General features: G+C 30.0%; 2 protein-coding genes across 2 annotated transcripts; one reads left to right on the top strand and one right to left on the bottom strand.

Moving 5' to 3' along the window:
• Positions 1–484: 484 nt before the first annotated feature.
• LOC131650689 (uncharacterized) lies at positions 485–1,793 on the top strand. The gene is made up of 2 exons (XM_058920390.1): positions 485–1,006; positions 1,716–1,793. Exons 1-2 carry the CDS (start codon positions 485–487, stop codon positions 1,791–1,793), a joined length of 600 nt encoding a protein of 199 aa, XP_058776373.1.
• Positions 1,794–16,922: 15,129 nt separating this feature from the next.
• On the bottom strand, positions 16,923–18,571 carry LOC131653006 (UDP-glycosyltransferase 1-like). Its single transcript, XM_058923022.1, has one exon. The coding sequence runs from the start codon at positions 18,499–18,501 to the stop codon at positions 17,059–17,061; it is 1,443 nt and encodes a 480-aa protein (XP_058779005.1). The 5' UTR covers positions 18,502–18,571; the 3' UTR covers positions 16,923–17,058.
• Between the last annotated feature and the right edge of the window lie 6,267 nt (positions 18,572–24,838).

Below are 24,838 nucleotides of genomic sequence, written 5' to 3'. Positions count from 1 at the left end.
CACGTTATCTATTTCAAGGATACGAGGACAAGGATATGATGGGGCTTCAAATATGAGAGGTGAGTTTAATGGGTTACAAATAAAGATTCTAGATGAAAACCCTTATGCTTTCTATGTCCATTGTTATGCTCACCGTTTGCAATTGGTGGTTGTGTCCGTTGCTAGTAGTTGCTCATCTATTCATAATTTCTTTGAGTACATCTCCTTGATTGTAACCACAATAAATGCATCTTGCAAGATAAAGGATGCTTTGAAGGAGGCACAACACCAAGATATTTTGAATAGACTTGAGAGTGGGGAGATATCTCAAGGAAAGGGCTTGCGCCAATCATCTAGTCTCGCTAGACCTGGGGATACTAGATGGGGTTCACATTATACTACCTTGATTCGTTTGGATCAGATGTGATCCTCCGTGTTAGAGGTGCTTAGTATTGTTAATGAAAATGGACGTGGACCATCTCAAGCGGCGGGTTTGATAGAAAAAATGGAGAACTTTAAATTTGCTTTCATTTTGAAGCTTATGTTAACGTTGTTTGGTATCACAAATGAAATTCCAAAAATCTTGCAAGCAAAAGATCTCATTATTGTGCTTGCTATGGAATTAGTTGATGATGTTAAAGCTCGGTTGGCTACATTGAGAGAGAGTGGTTGGGATGATTTATTTATTGATGTCCAAGAATTTTGTTTTGCTCAAAGTATGCCGATGCCAAATATGGATGAAGAAATACCGGTTCGGGATCGTTCAAGAAGAGAAGAGAGGACAGTCACTAATCTTCACCATTACCGTGCAGAGATTTTCTATGTTGCTATTGACAAAATATGTGTGGAGATGGATCACCGATTTAGTAAAGGAAGTAACGTTGTGCTGGATTGCTTCTCATCTCTTGACCCTAAGAACTCTTTTTCCAAGTTTGATATTGATAAGCTTGCTCGTCTTGCTAATATTTATCATGCAGACTTTTCTGATGATGACCGTGGAACAATAAGGGAGCAACTTGAGACTTATGTACATCAAGTGAAAAGGCATGCTTCCTTTATTTATTGTGAAGATGTTCAAAGTTTGACTATGAAGATGGTTCAAACTATGAAACATTTGATATTACCATTGGTCTACAAGCTCATTGAGTTGGCTTTGATATTGTCGGTGTCGACAACATCCGTTGAAAGAGCTTTTTCAGCAATGAAGATTATCAAGTCTAATTTGCGCAACAAGATCAACGATGTGTGGTTCAATGACTTGATGATATATTACACCGAGCGGGAGATATTCAAGTCACTTAAAGATGTTGATATTATTAGAACATTCACCGCAAAGAAGTCTCGAAGAGGGCATTTACCTTTCAATTTTATTTACCACACTATTCGTCAGGTTAAGTTTCATCTCTCTTATGTATCACACTTTATGATTATTTATATATTGTCACATGTAACGTGCAATTACATTTTTTGCCCATGCTACATAAAATTCCTGGCTCCGCCAATAAATATATATATATATATATATATATATATATATATATATATATATATATATATATATATATATATATATATATATATATATATATATATATATATAATAAAAAGGCTAAATTACAGTTTTGGTCCACTGTTTTGGTATTCTTACAGTTTTGGTCCCCCTATTTTCTTTTTAAACAGTTTTGGTCCCCATCCCAATTTTGTTCATGAACAGTGCATGATTCGTACATGAACAGTATATGATCGTACATGAACCGTTGGATCAAAATTGTGATGAGGGACCAAAACTGTTTAAAAAGAAAATGGGGGACTAAATCAGTGAGAATACCAAAACAGGGGGACCAAAAGTGTAATTTAGTCTAATAAAAAATATTAAAAAAATATTAATTTTTTCATTACATTTAAATAATTAAATTAATTAATCTTAAGAGCGTGTGTAGTTAATTACCTAATAGTTTTATATCAATTAATTCTCACTATAGTCCATAGTGATTAAAAATATAAATTAAATATTGTATAAATATATATATATATATATATATAAAATAAAAAATATAAAAAGAATATTAATTTTATCATTACATTTGAATAATTAAATTAATTAATCGTAAGAGCGTGTGTAGTTAATTAACTAATAGTTTATATCAATTAATTCTCACTATAGTTCATAGTGATTAAAAATATAAATTAAATATTGCATAAACAGTGGTAAAATCTTTCAGTAATAATACTTCATGTGAATTAACTATAGTTTATTGTCACTTATTAGAAAACAAATTTTTTTCAATGAGTCCTGGATCCCGGTGAGTTCTTAGATCACTTATAATAGAAGTGTTGAAAATATTTAACAACATATTCAATGAGAAATAAGTGGAGACTACTTATAATACTTAACAAAATCTTATTGGTTGTTGTGATTGTTTATAATTTTAGCCCATATTAATTATTTGAAGTCAATTATTTTATAGAAAATTAATTTTTTATTATTTTTTCACCAAAACTCATTATTTTTTTTATAAATAGAGCCTTGGTTTATTTGATTTGGACAAAGAAAAAAAATCTATTTTTCTCTTTAATTTTTCTATTTAGCCTCCAATAAATTATAAGTTGAGTCTATTATACTAATTAAGTTATGTATTTTATTTTAGGTGTGTTGTGTGTTTAAAGTATTGTATTGTATTTTAATTTTTTTATAATTTTATTTATTTTAATAATGACTATCCCGATATTCCGTCTTTATTACTTGCAAATTACAAATAAAAAAATTAATTAAGAATATAAAATTAGAAAATAAAATAAAAATAAATTATTAAATTAAAAAAATTAAAATAAAATATTTAAGTCTTAATTATTTTAATTTAATTTCAATCGGCAATTGTTATTAATATATAATCACAAAAACATAAAAGCAAATAAAAATATAAAATAAAAGTGGTAGGGTAGGGTGTTGAATTTTATTAAACAAAAACAATTGTAAGGAGTAAAAATTTGGTATAACTTCAGTAACTTTACTGAACCATAACTTTGGTGACTTTAGTCACTTTTGAGACCAGTAAATAATTATATATATATATATATATATATATATATATATATATATATATATATATATATATATATATATAATTATTATTATTAATATTTGAAAAAATTTAATAACAAAAGTTATGAAACTCGCGCAACAGTAAAGTTACTGAAGCTTCCTCAATAAAAGTTGAATGAGTATTGAAATTATTAAGGGAAAGAAAGAGAAGATAAAGTAGAATGTAAAAAATAAAAAAGGAGGGTGTTGAATATGTAAACCATTGTATATAATCTTAGAGTCCAACTCACTTTAAAATTCAAATAATAAAACTGAAAATTTGTTGTTTAAGAAGAGTTGAAAATTTAACAGAGTTGTATTAAAATTAAATCATGATATAAAATATGGTTTTGTTAACATATTTAAACTGTAATTAACATTCTGAAAAGTTAATGAAATTTTTAATTTTGATTCTAGAAGTTCAATTAACTTAAGTGGACTGATGCATGACACATATAATAATAAGGGTCATGCTAACATGTGCCCTAAGGGCACATGTTAAGGATACTATAATTAGAAAAAGTTAAAAATAATTAAATACAATAAAGTCATATTTAAAGTTTCGATGCATTGAATGCACGCGTTTCAAGAAAATATTTCTATAAATATCTCATTAACTTGTGCCCTTAGGGCACATGTTAGTTTTTCCCTTTATTAGTCACTGGTGATTTTGTTTAATGACATCAGGGGATAGATAAGATATGTGTGATTATTGACAAAACGACAATTACTGGGTTGTTTTCTAGCATTGTGTTGGTTTTTTTTTTTTTTTAAATGTATTTATGGCTAATGGCTTGTCTCCTTTAAACTCAATACTTTTTCTTTAAATTATTGTTATTGTGAATATCTTGTAATTACTCACGTTGATACTTGATAGAATATATTTCAATTCTTTTCTTGGTTTTTCATTTTTGTTTTAGAACTTTAGGGTCCGTTTGATGCGCATGATAAGATATATGTATCATATTATATTTTAATTCAGTGTTTGCTGATACAACAGAAAAAGATAAGTTAATCCTAAAACTTATCCTATCCTGCCTCACTAGTTGAAATTGTTATCTTAAATATTAGCTGTGTTAGAATCCGGATAGAATATGAAAGAAAATGATTTATTAATTTACCCTATGTAATATAATTTAAAATAAAAAATTAAATATGAAAAAATATAAATAAAATTATTTTAATATTAAATTAAAAATATTAATCAATAATTTTTAAAAAATATGTATGATTGTAATTAGAATAAATTTTTAACTTTATAAAATATAAAAGTTAAAATATTTTAAAAAAATAATTATTTTAAAAATATAAATACGAATTTTATTTTTTATCAAAATTAACTATATAATCTTACAAAGGTAATTTTTTCATTTATATATATATATATATATATATATATATATATATATATATATATATATATATATATATATATATATATATATATATATATATATATATATATATATATATATATATATATATATATATATATATAATTTGGTATTTTTTTGAACCAAACACATGATAGGATAAGTCATATCCTGTCTGTATCATATCATATCTTTATCCTACTTGATATCCGTCTCTATCATATCCTGCGCACCAAACTGGCCCTTATATCTTGTTATTGCCGAGTATGTTAATGTTTTGTTTTAAAGATGGTACTCATCATTAAAGCCGGTAAGGATATTGAGTTACCGGTTTATTGATCAAATCATTGAGTTACATGTTAAACTGCATAATTAAATCAGATTAAATTGAATAATTCGGTTGAGTAATTGATAATAAAATTATATAGTTATTAAACCGACTGAATCGGATGAAACAATCTAAAAAAAAATCACGACACCTACAAAATTTCAAAACTCTAAAATATTATAATTTCACAAATTCATTTTTAAATTCATATTCTAAACATAATTATTATCAGACACAACAAAATAGTACAAAATACAAATAATTATAGTGCCTAATAGATTTAATTTCAAGGAGATCTGCCCCAAGATTGTTTCCTAACAAATTGTATTTAAATTTAATTATAGTGCCTAACAAATTGTTGCCTCGCTTGTTTTAAAAATTGAGGTGATATACTATTCAGGACATGCTTCGAATTCCATGCACTTTATGTTTTTATTTGTTAACAACGGTGAAATAAATGATTTAACCCTTCGATTTTTTTATAACCCGAGGGATAAAATAATCAGATTTTACTATAAAACACTCGTTTGATGCATTCAAAGCATGCAAATTGTATACGCTAGTGAAAGCAGTGATAATGATAGCATCAACAATCAATCCTGGCAAAGGTAGGTCTGACATTTAAGTGTAGATCTCTAGCATATTGTATGAGACCTGGACATGCTGTATTTTTAACATTTTGGATAAACAATCTTGATATTCTGAATAAACAATCTTGATGTTCTGCAAAGATTTGTTGCATACAATATATTTTTGATATTCTGGGTAAATAATGTAACCATTTAAAAAAAACTCTAACCCTCGATTTTTTTTTTAAATCGAGGGGTTAGAGTAAAATATTTTTTTATAAAAATGGTTACATTGCTTACCCAGAATATTAAAAATACATTGTATGCAACAAATATTGTATGGGACCTGCTCATGCTGTAATTTTAATATTTTGGGTAAAAAATCTTAATATCTTATGAAGATTTGTTGCATGCAATGTATTTTTAATATACTGGGTAAACAATGTAACCATTTTTGTAAAAAAATTACTCTAACCCCTCGGTTGTTTTAAAAACCGAGATGAAAGTTAAGTGTTTTTTCCACTATTTTCAATCAACGGCCTTAAACAAATATTTGCCGTCCATTTAAAGGTTATCAACGCTCAAGAATCTACCATTAGTGATCCGTGTGAAATCTAAGGGACGTCCATTATAAAAGCATGCTGAATATTGAAAATTTAACCTAAATGAAACATATGAAGCGCTTGAAACCTAAGGACGCTTGGAAAAGTTCTTTATTATGGATTGCAAGAGCAAACAATTTTCTAGATTCAAGGTTTGTTTTGTTAAATGTTTATTCAAATCGAAAATGATTTGATTTTTTATATTAATTATCTTACATTTTTTTCATCAGAAACAATTGCATGTAAGATCCAACAAGAGATCTGCCCCAAGATTCAATAATTCGAAGATCTAAAGTCTAAATCTTGAGAGAATTCGATTTTGTCTAGATCCCTAGGGAATTTGATTTTTATCTTGAACTCTAGAGAATTTAACTTTAATTTTAATTTTAATATTCTGGATAAACAATGTAATATTAGGTAAACAACATAATATTCTGGGTAAACAATGTAACACCTTTAAAAAGAATAATAATAATAATCACTCCCTTTAGTTTTTTGAATAAATCAAGACAAAATATACGTTAGTTTTGAAAATAATAAAAGTGCAGTGGGTGGGGTTTGAACCCATGTGCATATAACTATATCCCTCGAGTTTTTAATCACTGGAGTGTTAAGTGGAAAATTTTCATGACGCCCTTCGATACCTCGCTTCCGTAGCCGAGATCAAATGCATTTCGCGTCCGACGTTAAATGTGTTTTTTATAGTAATGTGCGTCACTTTAAAATCCATTAACTTGATTGAAAAGGATATTTTTTAGGCAAAGTGGCTTTGAATATTAATTTTGAGAAATAATTTGACATACTTGATTGGCAATTCTTTAGCAAAGTCCTATTAAAGTTTTGTTTTAATTCTAGCTTTTGAAAGTGGATAACTTCTATTATTCATTCAGCCAAATTACTAATTGTCACGAATGAAAGAATGTGAATTTCTTTAAATGTTATAGAGATGTGAGGCAGAGAGAACCCATATCTCCCTATTTTTATACATAGCTGGGAAGGCTATTAGAAGACAATATTTTATTTGGCGACTCTAAGAAAAACTTACATACATAACATCTAGTAACATTACCATTCCAAGTCATTCCGTTTTTGCTAATGATATAATTATTTTTATATGATTGCTAGGAGAATGCCACAAAAATCTATGCTCTCCTTCAAGAGCATGTTCTCAATTCGACTCAAGACATTATATCATAATTCATCCACTCTCTTACGTTTGAAGTCACTTAGGTAACCACTAGTATCAGAGTAATTTTCTACTTGAAAATAGATTTCAAAGAGGAAAGGTTGATACAACTTTGTTAATAAAAAATGTTTGAGTATAACATTTAACTTGTTCAAATCGACATTGATGATAATATATTTGGTGCTATTGTCAAATATTTGTGTAAGAAATTTTCTAATATGATGTAAAATGAGTTTGAAATATCAATGATGAGTGAACTCCAGTACTTCCTTGGATTACAAATTAAAAAAAAAAAAGAAGGCACATTTACAAATTAAGATAAATATTGAAAAAATGAAAAAATAAAACCAATATCATCTCCCATGAGAACACCATGTTACATAGATAAAGATGATGGGGAAAGTCAGTAGAAGAAAAAATATCGAGGTATGATCGATTCCCTTGTCTATCTTATTGTATCTTATCTTGATATTATGTTTAAAGTTGGTATGTGTGCACACTTTCAAGTAAACCCTAAAGACTCACACTTCATTACGGTCAAACACGATATGACACATCTATCTAGCATACCACTTATGAGTTTATGGTATCCTAAAGGGATTGATTGTGTTTTGGTTGGTGCTCTGATTCTGAATTTTCTGGTTGTAAAATGGATCAGAAAAGCACTAGTCAGACAAGCCACTTGCTTGGGAATCCACTAATCTCTTGACATGGTAATAAACAAGAAAGTATTGTTCTATCCATAACCAAAGTGGAATACACCATTGTGGGTAGTTATTGTGCATATATAAACTTGATGAAACAACAATTAAGCAAGTGTGATATTAATATTTAAAATGTCTGGATTAAGTGAGACAACACTAGCGCCATAAATCTCACTAAGAACCAAATACATAACTCTTATAAGAAACACATTGAGATAAGGAACCACTTTATTAAGGATCATGTTTAAAAAGGGAAATTTCTTCATCTAATCAATTTGAAGACATTTTTACTAAATCTCTTTCGAAGGAAAATTTCTCTTGCATAAGAACTTAATTAGGATTATTAAATCAGTCATGCATTGATGAAAAAAATTATGTGCTTCTTATTCTACTAAATATGTTTTATGTGCTAATTATGTGACTTCATGTTTCCCTTTTTTTTATAATGCCAAATGGGGAGGGGGGAGTATACTCTCTTAATTGATTAGGGTGTGTTAATATTCTAAACTTGATTTTCTTCTTAACCTCTTTTCCAAGTCAATTCCTTGTAAGATGCGTTGTTATCATCAAAAAGTAAGAGAATGTGGTTTTTTGTGCGGAGCATATATAACAATGTTTAGATGATGATAAATATATCAAAGAAAATATCATAGATATCATTAAACAAAGAAGAAAATTTGAAACAAATAAAAAAGGAACAAGTTACCGATGATTAATGCTAAAGAATCAAATCATAAATAAAATATCAAGAAATGATGCCATCTGATAAACTTGTTTGTGGTATATGGAATTTGTTGTTTATTTATCTCTATAGGATACACTTTTTTCAAACATCATAAGCTTACAACATGTCTCTTTAAAACACCTTAGTTTGGGAAAATATTTTTAAAAACAAAGTATAATTGATTATAATGTTTACTTAGTCGACTATATAACAACATTAGACTTATAATCGATTATGAAACTTGGATCATGTTAAGGATAATATAATTAGAAAAAGAGTAAGTGTAATAAGTCATATTTAAAATTTCAAAAAAATTAAATGCACGTATTTCAAGTACTTTTTATATTTTAATTCACATCTTTTGTATTTGGAGTCACTTAGATAACATCAACATACTTACATGTTGAGTTAACTGACTTTATCTTAGCGATAAATCATGTCTATAGTAGATGATGAACACATCTTTGGCTAAAAAATGACCCACTACTCATTATTAGAGAATTTCCCAATGCATTGATTGTAATGTGGAAACTTCAAATCAAATGGAAGAAGTGCTTAAAGATCATTAGATCTTTAAGATTTCATATTTCTCATAACTATCGTGAAGATAACAATTTGGCAGATAGAATTTAAAATACAATTTTCTCTACTCAAATAAAGCTATAGTTGGTCACCTTCAAGAAAATTCACAAAGCCATATCACTTGATATACAAGTAATATAACTGTATTTTCTCCTTATATTTGATTTAAACTTAAAAGTAATTTAAATTTTAAATGAGATTGATAAATAGTTTTATTTTAAGTTTAGTCGATAATCCATCTGACGGATACACTCACAGTCGAATTTGAGCCAATCGAATCTTTTTAAAATTTATTGAAATCTATCATGATCTTCAAAACTCTAGATTTAGTCAAAAACACAATAAGACTAGTTAATTGAGCTTTTATGGCCATGTCTTATAGTTATACAAGGGATACAAATGAATACACATCACATTCAAGTACATGGTAATACTAAATATTCATTAAATTCTAAATAATCTAACGCAAAAGGGTTTAGCCAAACGAAGAAACATCTAGGGATGGCAACGGGTAGGGTGGATTTGAGTTTCACACTATTCAAATCCGCACCCAAAATCACCACCTGAACTCGAACTTAAATTCAAAGGCTATTCGGGTGGCAAAATAACACCCACACCATACCTGTTGGGTTTGGGTTTTTCCACCCGAACCCGCAGCAAAACACATAAAATACAACAACATTAAAATTTTCCATCAATCAAAACGGGTGAAAAAACACCGTAGAATGAAATATATTTATGGGCATAAAATACAACAACATTAAAATACAACATAAAATTATATATATTTAGGGGCACTTATGTAATTTTAGGTCTAAGAGGGTGCGGTTTCGGATTTCAAGTGCGAGTTTTACACTACCCAAACCCGAAATATTGGGTGGCACCCGAACCTGAACCCGGTCAACTCGAGTTTTCACCCGTTGACTCAGGTTCGGGTGGGCCCCGTGGATTTTGGTCTGCCTGTCATCTCTAGCAACATTAAGGAGAACCTCGTATACAATTTTACAATAGAATCAAGAGGATCTAGTGATGTATATCACGAGAGCCACAAGGTATAATGTCTCGTTGCTTTTGCACTCACTTGACAATAATTGACGAAATTTACTCTTAAATTTTTGAACTTGATGGAAACTCTGCCAAATTAGAGTCTTAAAAAGAAGGAGAATATTAATATTTAGGGAATTTCTTAATGTACCATAAGTGCTTGAAAAACACTATATGAAAATAAGAAAACGCCTTTAGAATTTTATGCATTTTGTGACATACCTTATATACGCGCTATTAATTTATTTGAGTCAACCCCCACTTATATGAATAAATTTATACCAAAAATATATTTCTGAAATCTAAAAAATGCATAAAATTTACCATTTCATAATGACATTCATATTCATTTATATTCAACTTTATCATTTTCTAAACTCTATTTAACAAGGAAAAATTCCGCTACTTTGTGAATGAGTATTACGTCATAAGCTTCTATTATCGTTCTAGTTTGAGAATAATGTTAAAATCTCTTGTCATTGACTAGAATATATGCTTGCCCATTTCAACCATGCCTCTATGCGTGCATGTCAGCACTAAGAACGTCACATCGTCCGGTAAAGTTCCTTCTCTCTAAAACAATTTTTTCTAGTGCAGTAGGTTCTAGAAATGTATTTTGGGAGACTACTCTAAAATATATTTTTGGACACTATTCAAAAATGCATTTTCGAAATAAATTTATTTATAAAATTGAAGCGTGGTTGAAAAATAAATAATTTGTATGAGAATTGGATGCATTTAGAGATTATTTTTAAAATTTAGAAGTATTTTTTATTTTTCACGCTAACAAGGTATATTAAAAAATTCCCAACATTTATATATGCCTTTGCCCTTGTCATTAGGTAATTGATCAATCCCATCATTCCCTAAAGTGTACACAAAATTTAATAGAATAATGAATGTTCTTTATTCTTAAACTAGTAACAAACCCGTACACACGTACGGGTTGGTCTGGTGCGCGCATTTTTTTACATAATATATTTATTTTAAATAGAAGGTTAAAAAAAATTTAAATCAATAATATATTTTTTTCGTATGCACAATTATTAGCATATAACCCAAGATAGTATTCATTATGACATACTTCCATGGCCAATCAAAGACGAGGCTCTATTGCATAATAGAAAAGCTCCTGCCAGGTCTCTCCTGGCTAACTTCTTCTATATTATCCAATCTCATAATACAATAACCTGGAAGGTAAATTCATCGACAAAAACATATTTCTTCAGCTCATGAAAGTACAACCAAATGACAAAACCCAATGATAATCTACAGGTATTAACCGCAAAAACAAAGCCATGCCATATGAGTGTCTGAAGAAACAAGTACAAAAACTTAGTATACAACATAAGCATAAAAATAAAGAGCACTTCTAACTATGGTTGTGAAGGCAATTATGGGACCCTGTTACTCGGAAAGAAGAATGACAGTTGAACTCCACGCAGACAACATGGTCGTTGTTTTTGTAACTAATTTTGTCTTGCAATTTAAAGAGTTACGCTTAAATAGTTGACCATATGCCAGTAATAACAATTGTCCAAAGCAATAGCATAATCAATTCTAGGAATATAACTTTTTTAAATGCTTTCCGGAATCAGTGCAACACCAAATCCATCACTGTCTGTGATCCAATGCACAATCATTAGCATATAATACAATATAGTACCCAGTATGTCATACTTCCATGGCCAATCAAAGAAGCTGCAATTGGTGGCCTTGTAAAGCCAAAACGCTAGCAGAATCAAAACCAACATTGGTATAAATTTTGCCGTATAGTCCCAAACAGGTAAATTTGATACTATGTTGGCAATCCATGAACTGTAGTCTTTCATGAAAGTAGACGTTGCAGCCTTCTTGGATAACCCAACTTCAATGGCGAATCTGCAGAGGGTGCTCAAAAGAATGAACCCAATGCTCTGCAAGCACAAATACTCTAGCATACAAGAAAAATGCAAAGATAATGCTAGGTTCTAAAACAAAAGAGGAAAGAAAATTAAAGTAAGTTAAACTAAACACATACTTCTGTTAGCAGCTTCTCCTTGATAACTGACTGACGTAATGCCACTGAAAGCAAACATCAAGTGAGAAACATAATGACAATGAATTTTAAGCATTTTGGATATACTAAGTGGAGAGCAAGTGAAAATTTTCACACTTACAAATATAACTATTTGAAAGGAGATTGCATGAGCATATTCAACCTAAATGCTATATATTACAAACAATGTAAGTTCAAAACAAAAATAGAACACTGATTAAAGGTACAACATCTGTAACGCCCGGAAAAATAATTATTTTCTTAATTTAGACATTTGTGATGTTTATTGAAATTTTCGCGTTTTGGGACGATTCAGTCGGTATTAGTTCGGAATAGCGGATCGATATTTAATCGGAAATTTTAATATTTTTAGTATTAGAAATATTACTGAGTTAATATTTAGCGTTTTGGGAATTTTTTGAGTAATTAAAATTAGACCGGAAATATGAGACACTGAGTAATATGTCCGTATATTAAAATAATCGGATTTTATTTTAATGAAGTTTTAGTGGAAGTATTATTTTTATATTAAGTGTGGAAATAATATTGGGCTTAATTAATGACATCTCTAAGTACTAAGGGGTATATTTTGTCAGGCCCATTTATGTATTAAATAATTAACATAGTCTATTTTTTTTTTTTGAAAATAGAAGTAGAAGAGGGGTAGTGTCATCAGTAAAAGAAAAAGAAGAGGAAACCGAGGGAGAGAAAGAAAATAGGGGTTAGGGTTTGAAGAAGAGACCCAAAGTGTTGCTCTAAAGTGTCATTTTTCTCCAATTTTTCATTGAGTCTCCTTAGAGCTGTACTCAATCCAAGATAAGGGGGGATTCTTACTACCTAAATAGGAATATGATGGGTTGTATGTGGGTTTAGGGTATTAGATTTTTCTACTGTGTTGTGTGTTGTTCTATATGTGTGTTGCTGCTGAAAATTATAGTCAATTGGATCTCTACTGTGATGCAGTTCCATTTAATTTTATGATATACCTAGCTTAAGACCATATGTTGCTTACTGTAGTTTGCGTTTTGGCTTATATTTGAATCACTTTGCGCTGCTGTGTAAATGTTACCACCCACATGCCAATTTTTCTTGTTAGATGGTAAAAGCCACTTAGTGTTTCCAACATATCATATGACCATGTTTTATGTTATGCTACAAAGTGCTAGGTCATGTGCCCTGTTTATATATTTACTCACTGTTAGTAATAAGAACATGGCATAGTATAAGAAAAATATATTATGGAATATATATAATAGAAAATAGAACCATAATTATTAAATGAAATATAATTGAAATAATAGGAACAATAAAATACTAGAGTTTAGAAATGGAATAGAGAAATTGAAGTGAATTTAAATTAATATAGTGTGATATTAATTGGTTGATTAAATTAATAGTAGAATTAATTTCAATGAGTCTATTTAATTAGAAAATACTTAGACTTGAATAAATTATTCGGTTTATCGGTAAATTACGGCACCTCGAGAATTTGACCGTAATTGTGTTTTAGTTGAATAATTAAATTGAGAATAATATATTGCTATGCCAACGATGTTGTTTTGATAATTAACATGATATCTAATTTAGTTAAATGTTAATTGGAAGTTGTTTTGGCTTACTTGGTTTGTTGATATATTGCGAATTAACCAAAAATTGTGATTTCGTTTGGATGCTTTTGTTGCGATTAATGTTATGATTGCCAATATGATTATTTTGTACATTGTAATCTGAGTAGTCTCATAGTGTGAATTATAGCAAATTTTAATATTCTATATATAACGCTATGAATTGATAAGTTGTGTTGTTAGCCTTTGGCTAAAATGGAACGGTGTGATGTTGATATGTGACCGTGGTTGTGTTGTTGATATGTCGTTGTTTCGTTGTCGAATTATGGTCGTTGTATGTTTCCGCATAGCATAGCATAACATAAAGTTGAATGGTGTGATGTTGATATGTGACCGTGTTGAAGGCTTTGCCTTATGCCTCGGAATTACTGGCAATGTTCTAAGTTGGGAGTTTTACTCCAATGGTACCACATGCATATGCATAGTTGAGTCGCATTCGAGTCATTATTAGTTGTTGGTTGAATTTGTTGTCTATGCATTGTGATGCTTATGTGTTGATTTGTTGAAGATGCCGATGTGTTGATATCAAGACTGTTCTTTAATGATGTTCTTTGTGTTGTTTATGTTGATGTTGTGTGAAACGGTGATTCATTTATATTCCTTACCTAATATATGATTTATCATAATCCTATTTATATAGTTTGATATCTCACCCTTTCTGTTTGAATGTTGCCTCCGCGTGGGTAACGTGCAGGTAATCCAGATGAGTAGCTATTTCTGCTTATAGTTGAGTTTTGCGTGTCATTGCTCTGATACATAGCACTTGGGGGAAATGCACACTTGCTTGATGTTGTTATTTGTTTATTGAACCTTATGATGTATTTGAGGAGTTGTTTGTATTGCTGCTTTTTATGATTCAAAAGATGTTATGTCTTAATTGTTGAATCATCGTGAATCTATTGCATGTTGAACCTAAGTTTGGATTATGCTATGAATACTATATTATTCATAAGTTGAGATATATGTTATGAGTTTTGTTCACTCCAATCCTGATAGTGTTATGTATTAGTTTAAAAAGCATGACATGTTTATGTTTATGTTGAATGTGTGACATCCTGATTCTGTTGAGAATTTTTTTTATACTCTGATATTTTCCGCATAAATGCTTGGGGTAGATTTGGGGTGTGACAACATCAATCGCAGCTAAAGAGTTATTGTAAAAACATCTAATTCTTCAATTTAAAACCAGTACATGCTTTTCGATATAAAATCAATATAAACATAATACCCATAACATATCATTCAAAATACCTAGAAAATCATATATCATCATCACTCAGAGTCATCAAACCAATTTTCTATTCTGAAAAACCCTAACCACAAATTATCCCTTTTCATTATCTACACCAACAAAATCAAAACCCTAACTTTCTCGTTCTTGAACCCATTGTCTTACATTCAAAATAACCCCGTTCTTGAACCCATTATCTTACATTCATCAAGATTCATACATTTTTTCACATTTTTCAATGAAAGATTGAAACCCATAAGTATGATTCGTTAAAAACCTTCATATCTTCAGTTGACTAAGAACCCAGCTAGAAAGCAACAGATGACACTTGAATAACCTAAAAAACAAAAGTATGATTCGTTAAAATCAAACGCGTAGAGTCCAATCTAAAAGAAAGCAAGAAAAACAGAGTTGCAGTTTGTAAAATAAAGAGGATTTTGGAATGGTAGAAACCGAAAATGCTTAAGGTTTTTGAGAATCAAAAGTAGAAGAAGAAGAAGAAGAAGAAGAAGAAGAAGAAAAAGAAGAAGAAAGCTAAAGGTTGAGTTGAAGAATGAAAAATGCAAAGAGAGAGGTGGTTCTGATGAGAGAGAAGAGAGGTCGCGTGAGACTGTTGAGGAATTGATAGAGTTTGGTAAAAAAATTATGGTTTTGCAGTTTAAAAACATACTTTTTGCAGTTTCGTTTTTGTCCCAAATGAACTATGTAGTTTGAACTTTTGAAAGTTTGTATACAATTCAAAGTAACTATGATTGAGTTCCAACTAAAAGTACAAAATGGTTAGAAAAAATATTTTTTGGACACAAAATATCCCTAAATTGATGAGGTGGAGGGCAAAAGCAAAAGATTATTTTGATGTTCTTCATTACAACTAATTTTCTTATATTATAGATGATACTACTAGTTAGTATAACTTTGAACTTTGAATGTGAAAGGGACCATTAGTTTGTCCTTGAATACTATATCATTTCTCACTCCCATCTAGTAGAACCATGGGTTTTGTAACTCTTCAAATCTATTTAGAACTCATACTCTCTTTATTTACTCTTTGTTGCGACTTATTGCATATCCTAATTTATCATTGCACAGTTAACACAAAACAAATGAAATCTCTCAAAACAAAACACCCATTGTGCTAAACTACAATTATACTTATTTCTCATTACTATAAGACCCAATAAAACTTGAATTTTAATTATCAAAAAATTAAAATAAACAACACTTAGATAATTCTCACTTTGAAGAGTTATCACTATAATAGATTTGGACTTTAACAACACCCCTTTAATAGCATTTTCATAGAGAGTGTTGTTTAAAAAAAACACAAGGGAGAATCATGATTGGTGTTTTTTAAAGCATTGATATATATATATATATATATATATATATATATATATATATATATATATATATATATATATATATATATATATATATATATATATATATATATATATATATATATATATATATATATATATATATATATATATATATATATATATATATATATATATATATATGATCCAATACTAGTGTGTTTTTTTTTTAATATAGTGCTCTAGTCCTTTTATGTATAATATGTTAATTTTAATTTTTATTCATTGGATCATATATATATATATATATATATATATATATATATATATATATATATATATATATATATATATATATATATATATATATATATATATATATATATATATATATATATATATATATATATATATATATATATGATCCACTGAATAAAAATTAAAGTTAACATATTATACATAAAAGGACTAGAGCACTATATTAAAAAAAAAAAAAAAAAACCACACTAGTATTGAACAAAAGATACAACATTTGATGTATGAACATAATTTTTCATTATATAAAATATACTCATTACACTAATTTTAATTCACTCCTCATTAAATTACACACTTTCAAAACTTTTTATTAGTTTCAAATACAACTTTCAAATTTTATTCTTTAAAGATTTCTTATGTTGATGAACTAAAAAGGAAAGGAGAATTTGGAGATAAATTATTCAAACAACCATGCTCCTTCCATGAATCTCCCAACTTTTTCAAATCAACAAGAGAAGATCCTCCTTCTCCTCTTGCTTCCTTAGCACTTGTTTTCATTTTCAAAATCCTATCTCTAATCTCTTTTCCATTGTTTGATTCCATCAATTCTTTAACTCGCTCTCCTAATTCTTCCGCAGTCACAAACCCGTCTTCTAATTCGGCCACCTTCAAAGCCACCTTCAATTCTTCGACTAAAACCAATCTATTTAATCTTTGTTCCGCGTACAAAGGCCATGCAATCATTGGCACGCCTTCACAAATAGCTTCCAACACCGAGTTCCATCCACAATGTGTCACAAATCCACCTATCGAGTCATGACCTAGTATCGCATATTGTGGCGCCCAATTTCTCACCACCATTCCCTTTTCCTTTGTCCTCTCCAAAAACCCTTCCGGCAACAACTCATCCAAATTCAAACTATCTAACTCCAATTCACTTCTTACAACCCACAAAAATCTTTGTTCACTTTTCTCCAATCCAATAGCTATCTCATTCAATTGAGGCTTGGAAAATCTCCCCATGCTTCCAAAGCTCAAAAACACAACACTTTGACTTGCTTGCGAGTCAAGCCAACTCAAACACTCATTTTCATCTCCTCCATAAGAAGATGTAATCAAAGGCCCAACACTAAAAATAGATGGAGTAGTTTCATCAAGAAAACACAATCCTTCATTCATAGCATTAGTAACTTTCCCTTCAATAGCATCAAAAGTGTTTATTATAATCCCAACACATTCTCTCACTGTTTTCGCCGAATCAAGCAAATCTTTGTACTCTTTACTTTGAGAATCCTTAGCCTCATTAGGGTAATCATCTGTTGAAAGACTCTTTGGTAATCCAGGAAATTCAAGAGGCATATGAAGATCCTTAATAGGCTTTGTAGCTTTTTGGTGAATAATTGGAAAGTAAAGAAAAGTGAAAAGAGCGGTTGCACCTGAAGTGAAGTAAAAGTAAGTAGGAATTTCAAGTTTGGTAGTAACTTGAAAAGCACTATAGGTGAAGAAATCTAATATAACAACTTTGAGGTTTATGGTTTTGGACAAGGAATGGAGAATATTGTGAACATGATGGTTGCTTTGGTGTGAGATATCAAAAGTTTGTAAGTGTGTTGGAAGTGTTGTTGTGAATGTAATTGGAGGAATGTAATGGAAATTGATGGAAGGAAATGTGGCCGAAACCGATGTTATGTATTGTTCTTGTGGAGAAAGGGGGGTGTGTTTGTTGTTGGGTGGTGTAAGAATGAGAATTGTGATAGAAAATGAAGGGTTTTGTGTTAATATGAGTTTGCCTAATTCAACCATGGACATTAAGTGTCCACTACCAAGAGCAGGATAAAGAACTACAGTGTCCTTCATTTTTGAGAATTTGAGAAGAGGAAGGATAATGTCTTATTGTGTAGTGAATTGAATTTGCATGAAGTTAATAGAATGATTCAAGATGTATTTAAAGATAATGTGGGGATAGAATATGCTGGCCAAATTCTTAATGTGTGGATGTAAATAAATGTGTTACAATTAAAAAAATAATTCTCTTTTTATTTTGTTTTTGTTAGGCTAGGATTTTAAAAAACGGTCGCTGTCGCGTTACGCTTTCACGATTTCGGTTAATATAGGTGTCACAAACGCTGTTTGTGATCGTCGCGGTGTAAGTTAATCACAATTTATATTTTAATATTAAAAACAGTAATAATAGTATCAATATCGACGTCTACCAAAACTATTTTGTCGCAGCTATTTTCGAGATAGCACCGTTTTTAAAAACCTATTATTGGCCTAAAATGATAACGGCATACTAAAAGACAACAATTAAAGTTATTGGTCATTTTTCAAAAGATTATTTTTAAATATGCATGATGGGATATTTTATATATTGTTCATAAACTAAAGTGATTTCTTCACACTTACTAATATTGATTCGTTATTGAAACCACTCAAACTAGCAACTTTGGGGCAAAGCTTCTAGAACAAGGGTAAAGGACAAGCATCAAATCTAAATTTAATGCGGTCCTGTGAAATGATCCCACTAAAACTAAATAGATAAAATGTTAGTGGCACAAATAAAAGTAGAAATTTATTTTTTCAAAATAAATATAATAAATATTTTGTTTTATTTTGCTAGTGATATAGTAGCAAAATCCACAAATAAACCAGAAGGATGGAACTGTACCTCAAAAAAACAATTTGAAATTGGATTGGCTATTGTAACATATATTAACATATATGACTAGTTTTCTAGTTTTATTTATAAATGAATGTGTTTTGAGTAACAATAAAGTCCAATTCAATTAATAATTTATTATGTGAGACAAAGAACAAGAGCAATTAAAATAAATGACTTTCAGTAATCATAATCAATAAGCAAAAATTATAATAGAATTAAACAAGAAAAGGTGAAATAATCAATCGATTTACTATGAGAGAGAGCATCTCTAATTCATTGTACTTAGAAAGTTGTAACAAAATATTATAGATGAGTTACAAAAAAATAACATTCTTCTTTGTCAAGAACAACTTTGAAGGTTCCCAATAAAAAACCATATTCCAAGTATTTTCCAACTTCTCCAACTCTCAATATATGAATCACTAAAAAATTTAGTATATAAAGAAGTAATTGGTAATCCCGTTAAATAACTCCAAAATTTTTTCAAAATCTTTGTCTTTCTAAATTTTTCCTAGAGAATACTATAAACCCTTTAACTCTAAACCTTCTTTTCTCCTTTTGCTCTAAAGTAATCACACATTCAAACAACAATCATTAATTATTAGAATAATATATTATAAATATCTTATAATATATTTTATATTAATTTAGACTATTTATAAATTAATATATATTTAATATTCTAACATTAAATAACGGATCCGCAAATCGAATTGGTCAAACTCGAAATTGATAAACCATCCTAACCTGTCATTCTTGCTGATTTCAAAGGTTTATGGCATATTTCAACAATCTCCACCTTGATTTCAACCGTGTCGATGTCAATTTAACCATCAATAACCTTGTTACTCTCTACCATGTTGAAACTCTGGTTAATAACTTGATCAAATGTAAGTCACCATTGAATCTTGATCTCGCCACTTGCATCCACTTGTTTCCAGTTACCCTTTTCTGCCTGGGTAATTTAAAAAGCCCACAAGTATTTTTTTTAACCATCGTTGACTTCACGTGCTTTCAAATGCCTCCTTGTAGGTCATTCTTTCTAAATTTTGCAACTCTTCAGCCATATTCAAAGCATAACACCCAAGGCTAGCAATATAATCGTTCCTTTGAGATGCTACAATCCCCCTCCTTACCTTATTATGAGTCAAATGATAATTAGAGATCTATGTAATTGTTTCCTCACTACTGATAGCATCCATAAAAGGAAACTCCACCTCAAACTGAGTTTTCTCCGTTATAGTTTTTAACAGATTTATTCCTTGGTTTTCACTATTCTTCCATTGAAGAAACTCTCTACCAACCAAGTAAGCTGCTTTAACATCAGCCCTTCCCCAAAAACTCAATAACCAATCAGCAGTTACATGCATTTTTATTCCTTGTTTTCTGCAAAATTCATTATACACTTTTGACACAACCTCAAGGCATTCATATTGCCTTGACCTCAAATCACATAGCTCTTCCTTGTTATGAAAGCCTCCACGAATTAATGATAGATGAATAAAAAAATTTGAACCTTATAAAATATATAGACCACATATCTTAGACCCTTTAGCAATAATCACTTCATCATACGAAATCTTCAACACTTCACGTTCAACTCTAGTGCAATAGCCTAGATCATCGAACATGCTTATAGATAACAAATTTCACTTAAGTTCTACAATACACTGTGAATAAGAAGTTCATAATCATCAAACATTTTAAGTCTTACCGTACCAATACCACGAACCTTGAAAGCCTTATTATCACCAAGACGAACTACTCCACTTTGCACCAGCTTTAAAGTCTCGAGATATTTTATTCTTGGACACACGTGATAAGAGCAACCTGGGTCAATAACCCAATTATCTTTAGTTTCCAAACTCGATACCACTAGTGCACCAGCATCCTCATACCCATCATCATCCAAGGCAACTACAACTTGAACAAAATCATCATTGACCTTTCTCTTAGGACAATCCTTCTTAAAGTGACCAATTTTCTGAAAATTAAACATTTTACCTTTAAATTGTCAAACCTCTTTGATTAGAAAATCTCTTTATGCTCACCTCCTCCTCTTGATACACTTAAGTCTTCACCATTATCTTCAATCTTTAATTCGCGGATGATACTTTATTAGTGGGTGAAGGATCATGGAAGCAAGTGTGGGCTATTAAAGTGGTGTTAAAAGCTTTTGAGCTTGTGTCAGATCTTGGAATTAATTATCATAAAAGTAAATTGATTGGGATCAATGTGAATAATAATTTATTGGAAGCCGCCTCTTTTGCTCTCTCATGTAAAGTGGAGGGTATTAATTTTTCTTTCCTCGGGTTAACTATTGGTTGTAATCCTAGGAATCTTCATCTTGGATTCCTCTTTTGTCAAAGATGAAGAAGTGCCTTGGGGGTTGGAAAATTCGGTTTTTTAGTTTGGGTGGAAGGATTACTCTCTTGAAGTCCATCCTTAGTTCGATCACTGTTTTCACAATGTCTTTTTATAAGATGCCGGTTATGGTGGCTAAGGAGTTTACTAGGCTTCAAAGTAACTTCCTTTGGGGTGGTGCAGTGGAAGATAATAAAAGGAGAATCCATTGGATGAGTTGGAAGAATGTTTGTCTTCCGATTGAGAAAGGTGGGCTTCTCAATAAATGGAGATGGAGGATTATTAATGGGGAGGAATCTATTCGGCTCAATTTTTTGAAAGCTCGGTATGGTGATGTTTCCTTGAAGTGTTTTTGTGGAGGTATGTTTCCTTATGCCCATGATTCTTCTTCTTTTTCTTCTTCGCCTACTTCTACTCCTTCTTCTCTTTGGTGGAAATATTTGATTTTGGTTGGGAAAAGTTATGGAGATGATCATATAGTGTCTCATTGTAGTTTTAAGGTTGGGAATGGTTTTTCTATTCCGTTATGGGAAGCAAAGTGGAAGGGAGAGATTTGCTTGAAAGAAAATTTTGCGGACTTATACTTGGTTTCTTTGTTAAAACAAGTGTCGGTAGCAGGAATGGGTGGATGGGTTAACGGAGTTTGGAGATGGGGGAGTTGCGGTATTTTATGGTCTCATCTTACTGATTCGTTTTTAAGGTCGGTATTTTTGTCTTTCCGGAATTTTCTTGAAGATGGAGGGCCGGTTTTACAAGGGAATGATGCCATTATTTGGAATATTGCGGGGGGTGGTGAGTTCTTTGTTGCGTCTTGTTATGGGCATTATGCCGGAAAGCGCATCCCGTTCGGTCCTTTTAATAAGAATGACGGTGCGTTATCTTTAATTTAGAAGTTGGATATTCCTTTCAAAATTAAAGCATTTCGTTGGAGACTTTTCGTGAATAAACTGCCGACTAAAGACTTGCTTTCTTTTAGGAAAATAGCTTTGTCTTTGGAAAATACTTTATGTGTTTTTTGTGGGTTACATCCAGAAAGTCGGGATCATTCGTTTTTCTTGTGCAAGAGGTTGGAGTTAGTTTGGAGGGAGGTTTCTATGTGGGTGGGAAAGCCGTTTGGGATCTTGGAAGAGGAATTTTTATCGTGCTTTATGGATTGGTTCTCTTTTTGTAAAAAGAAAAAAGTGAAAGAAGGAAAAGAAGGAGTGGTGTGGTTAGCTATAGTGTGGATTCTTTGGTTAACTAGGAATGGTGTTTGCTTTCGGAATGAGGCTTGAAATGTGAATAATACGATTTGGAGTATTAAAGTTTTAATTTGGAAATGGTCTTTTATAGGAGAAATTACTCATCTAATTTGTAGTTTTACGAATTCAACAAGGATCCCTTGTTACTTCCTTCGTAAGTGAATTGGCTTGTAATTTCGTCCCCTCTTTTGCAGGCGGATTTTCCCCAATTTATGTGTAAACGGGTTTTGAGAACCCTTAGTTCTCTAATTAATATAATCTTTCTTACACAATAGAAATATGTTAAAGAATACTTTAATTATGGTTTAACGATGGATGTTTGGGTCTTGAGAGCGCTAGCGGACAGGTGGGTTGGTCTTCTTGAATTAATATCTTATTAGGTGCTAACAATTCTTGTGTTGGATCAGTTCATACAGAGCTCGTCCGTTAGTGGACGGTGTTGGTCCTCTTGGATTAATCTGTCGCAAGAACGGATATCAAGATTTCAAAAAAAAAAAGTTTAATTAAAAAATTTGGCTGAAATAAAATCATATTTAAAACTTCAAAAAATTGATTGCACCCCTTCCAAAAATATTTTTCTACAAATGATTTATTAACTTGTACCTTTATTACACATGTTAGCATTTAAGACATAATTTTAGGATACACATTTTATTTTATTTACAACGCATTTAAAATTTAAATCAAGGTGGAATCAATTTAACTCAAGAAAGAAGATTATTGTGTTAAGATGAAGTGATTGAAATTTTTTAAGAAATTTAAAATTTTAAACAAATCAAATAATTTAATTGAAATTTATTTATTTTAAATTTTTTTTGTTTGGATTGAATATTAAAATAAATCAATGTTAGATTTTTGAGGTTATTTTCAAAAAATTTAGAGTTTTAGGGTTAAACTTTAAAAATAGGAAATAATTTATAATTTTTAAAATTTAAAAAAGACTAATTGGTAAAATTTAAAAATTATTAAGGACTAATTTTCAATTTTTTTTTTAAATTTTGAGTGTCAATTTTTTAATTTTAGAAAATATGGGAACCAAGATATAAAATTAAAATTTGAAATAATAATATTACTCAATTTTTCATTTAAATTTTATAGAGTATAAGAGGAATTTAAAATTCTTTGATTTTAGATATCATTTCAAATCACAAAATTTAACATGGACAAAATATTTCATTGATTTCTATCATTTTAACAATTTTTCATATCTTTTTTTCAAAAAATAAATGTTGTCAAATCATTTTAAATTCTCTTAAAATATTATATTCCGCCATTAAAATGACTCATTCAAACATTGAGTGTGATTGGGTGAGGTAGTTGGAAAATTTTAAAAAATTTAACATTTTAATCAATTCAAAATAGTTCCATTGAAATTCATTTGTTTTCAAACAATTTTGTATGGATAGAGTGTTAAAATTATTCTTTGCTAAATTTAAATATTTGATTTTAAATATTATTTCAAAATCATTAAATTTAATTTATACAAAATATTTCATAAATTTCCATCATTTTAATTATTCTTCATATTTTTTTATCCAAATAATAAATTTTGTCTAAACTATTTTAAAAAACATTATATTCTCTCCTTAAAATTAAAATGTCTCATTATATTCTTCACATATTTTATTTCACTGATGAAGTCTGTTTGAAATTTGGGCAAAATATATGTTCATGTTTAGCATGGATAAAGATTTGTTTTCTTTTATCACATCTAGAGTTGTTTCCAAGCCTGTGACATGATAGAGTTTGTCTCAATTATGTATTTCCTTCAGGTACTTAATGGTGGCTACTCTTAGCTCTTCATGGTCTTCATATGGGTCTAAATATTCCACTCCTTGCACGAAGTTTCCCTTCTGGCTGGCCCTTGCTTATGCGATCTGTCATGGTTTCACGATGGGCCTGCATCCTTCAATGTACATCTTGAAAT

This window comes from Vicia villosa, linkage group LG2 (genome assembly GCF_029867415.1).
Source record: "Vicia villosa cultivar HV-30 ecotype Madison, WI linkage group LG2, Vvil1.0, whole genome shotgun sequence".
Classification (NCBI taxonomy): domain Eukaryota; kingdom Viridiplantae; phylum Streptophyta; class Magnoliopsida; order Fabales; family Fabaceae; genus Vicia; species Vicia villosa.
The sequence above is the reverse complement of the archived record's forward strand: the minus strand, read 5'-3'. Positions and strand labels throughout refer to the sequence as shown.

Coding starts and splice junctions, on each gene's coding strand:
- LOC131650689 (XM_058920390.1), top strand. CDS start 485: ATGGAGAACTTTAAATTTGCTTTCATTTTGAAGCTTATGTTAACGTTG. Junction 1,007..1,715: donor GGGAGCAACTTGAGACTTAT/GTACATCAAGTG, acceptor GTACATGAACAG/TATATGATCGTACATGAACC.
- LOC131653006 (XM_058923022.1), bottom strand. CDS start 18,501: ATGAAGGACACTGTAGTTCTTTATCCTGCTCTTGGTAGTGGACACTTA.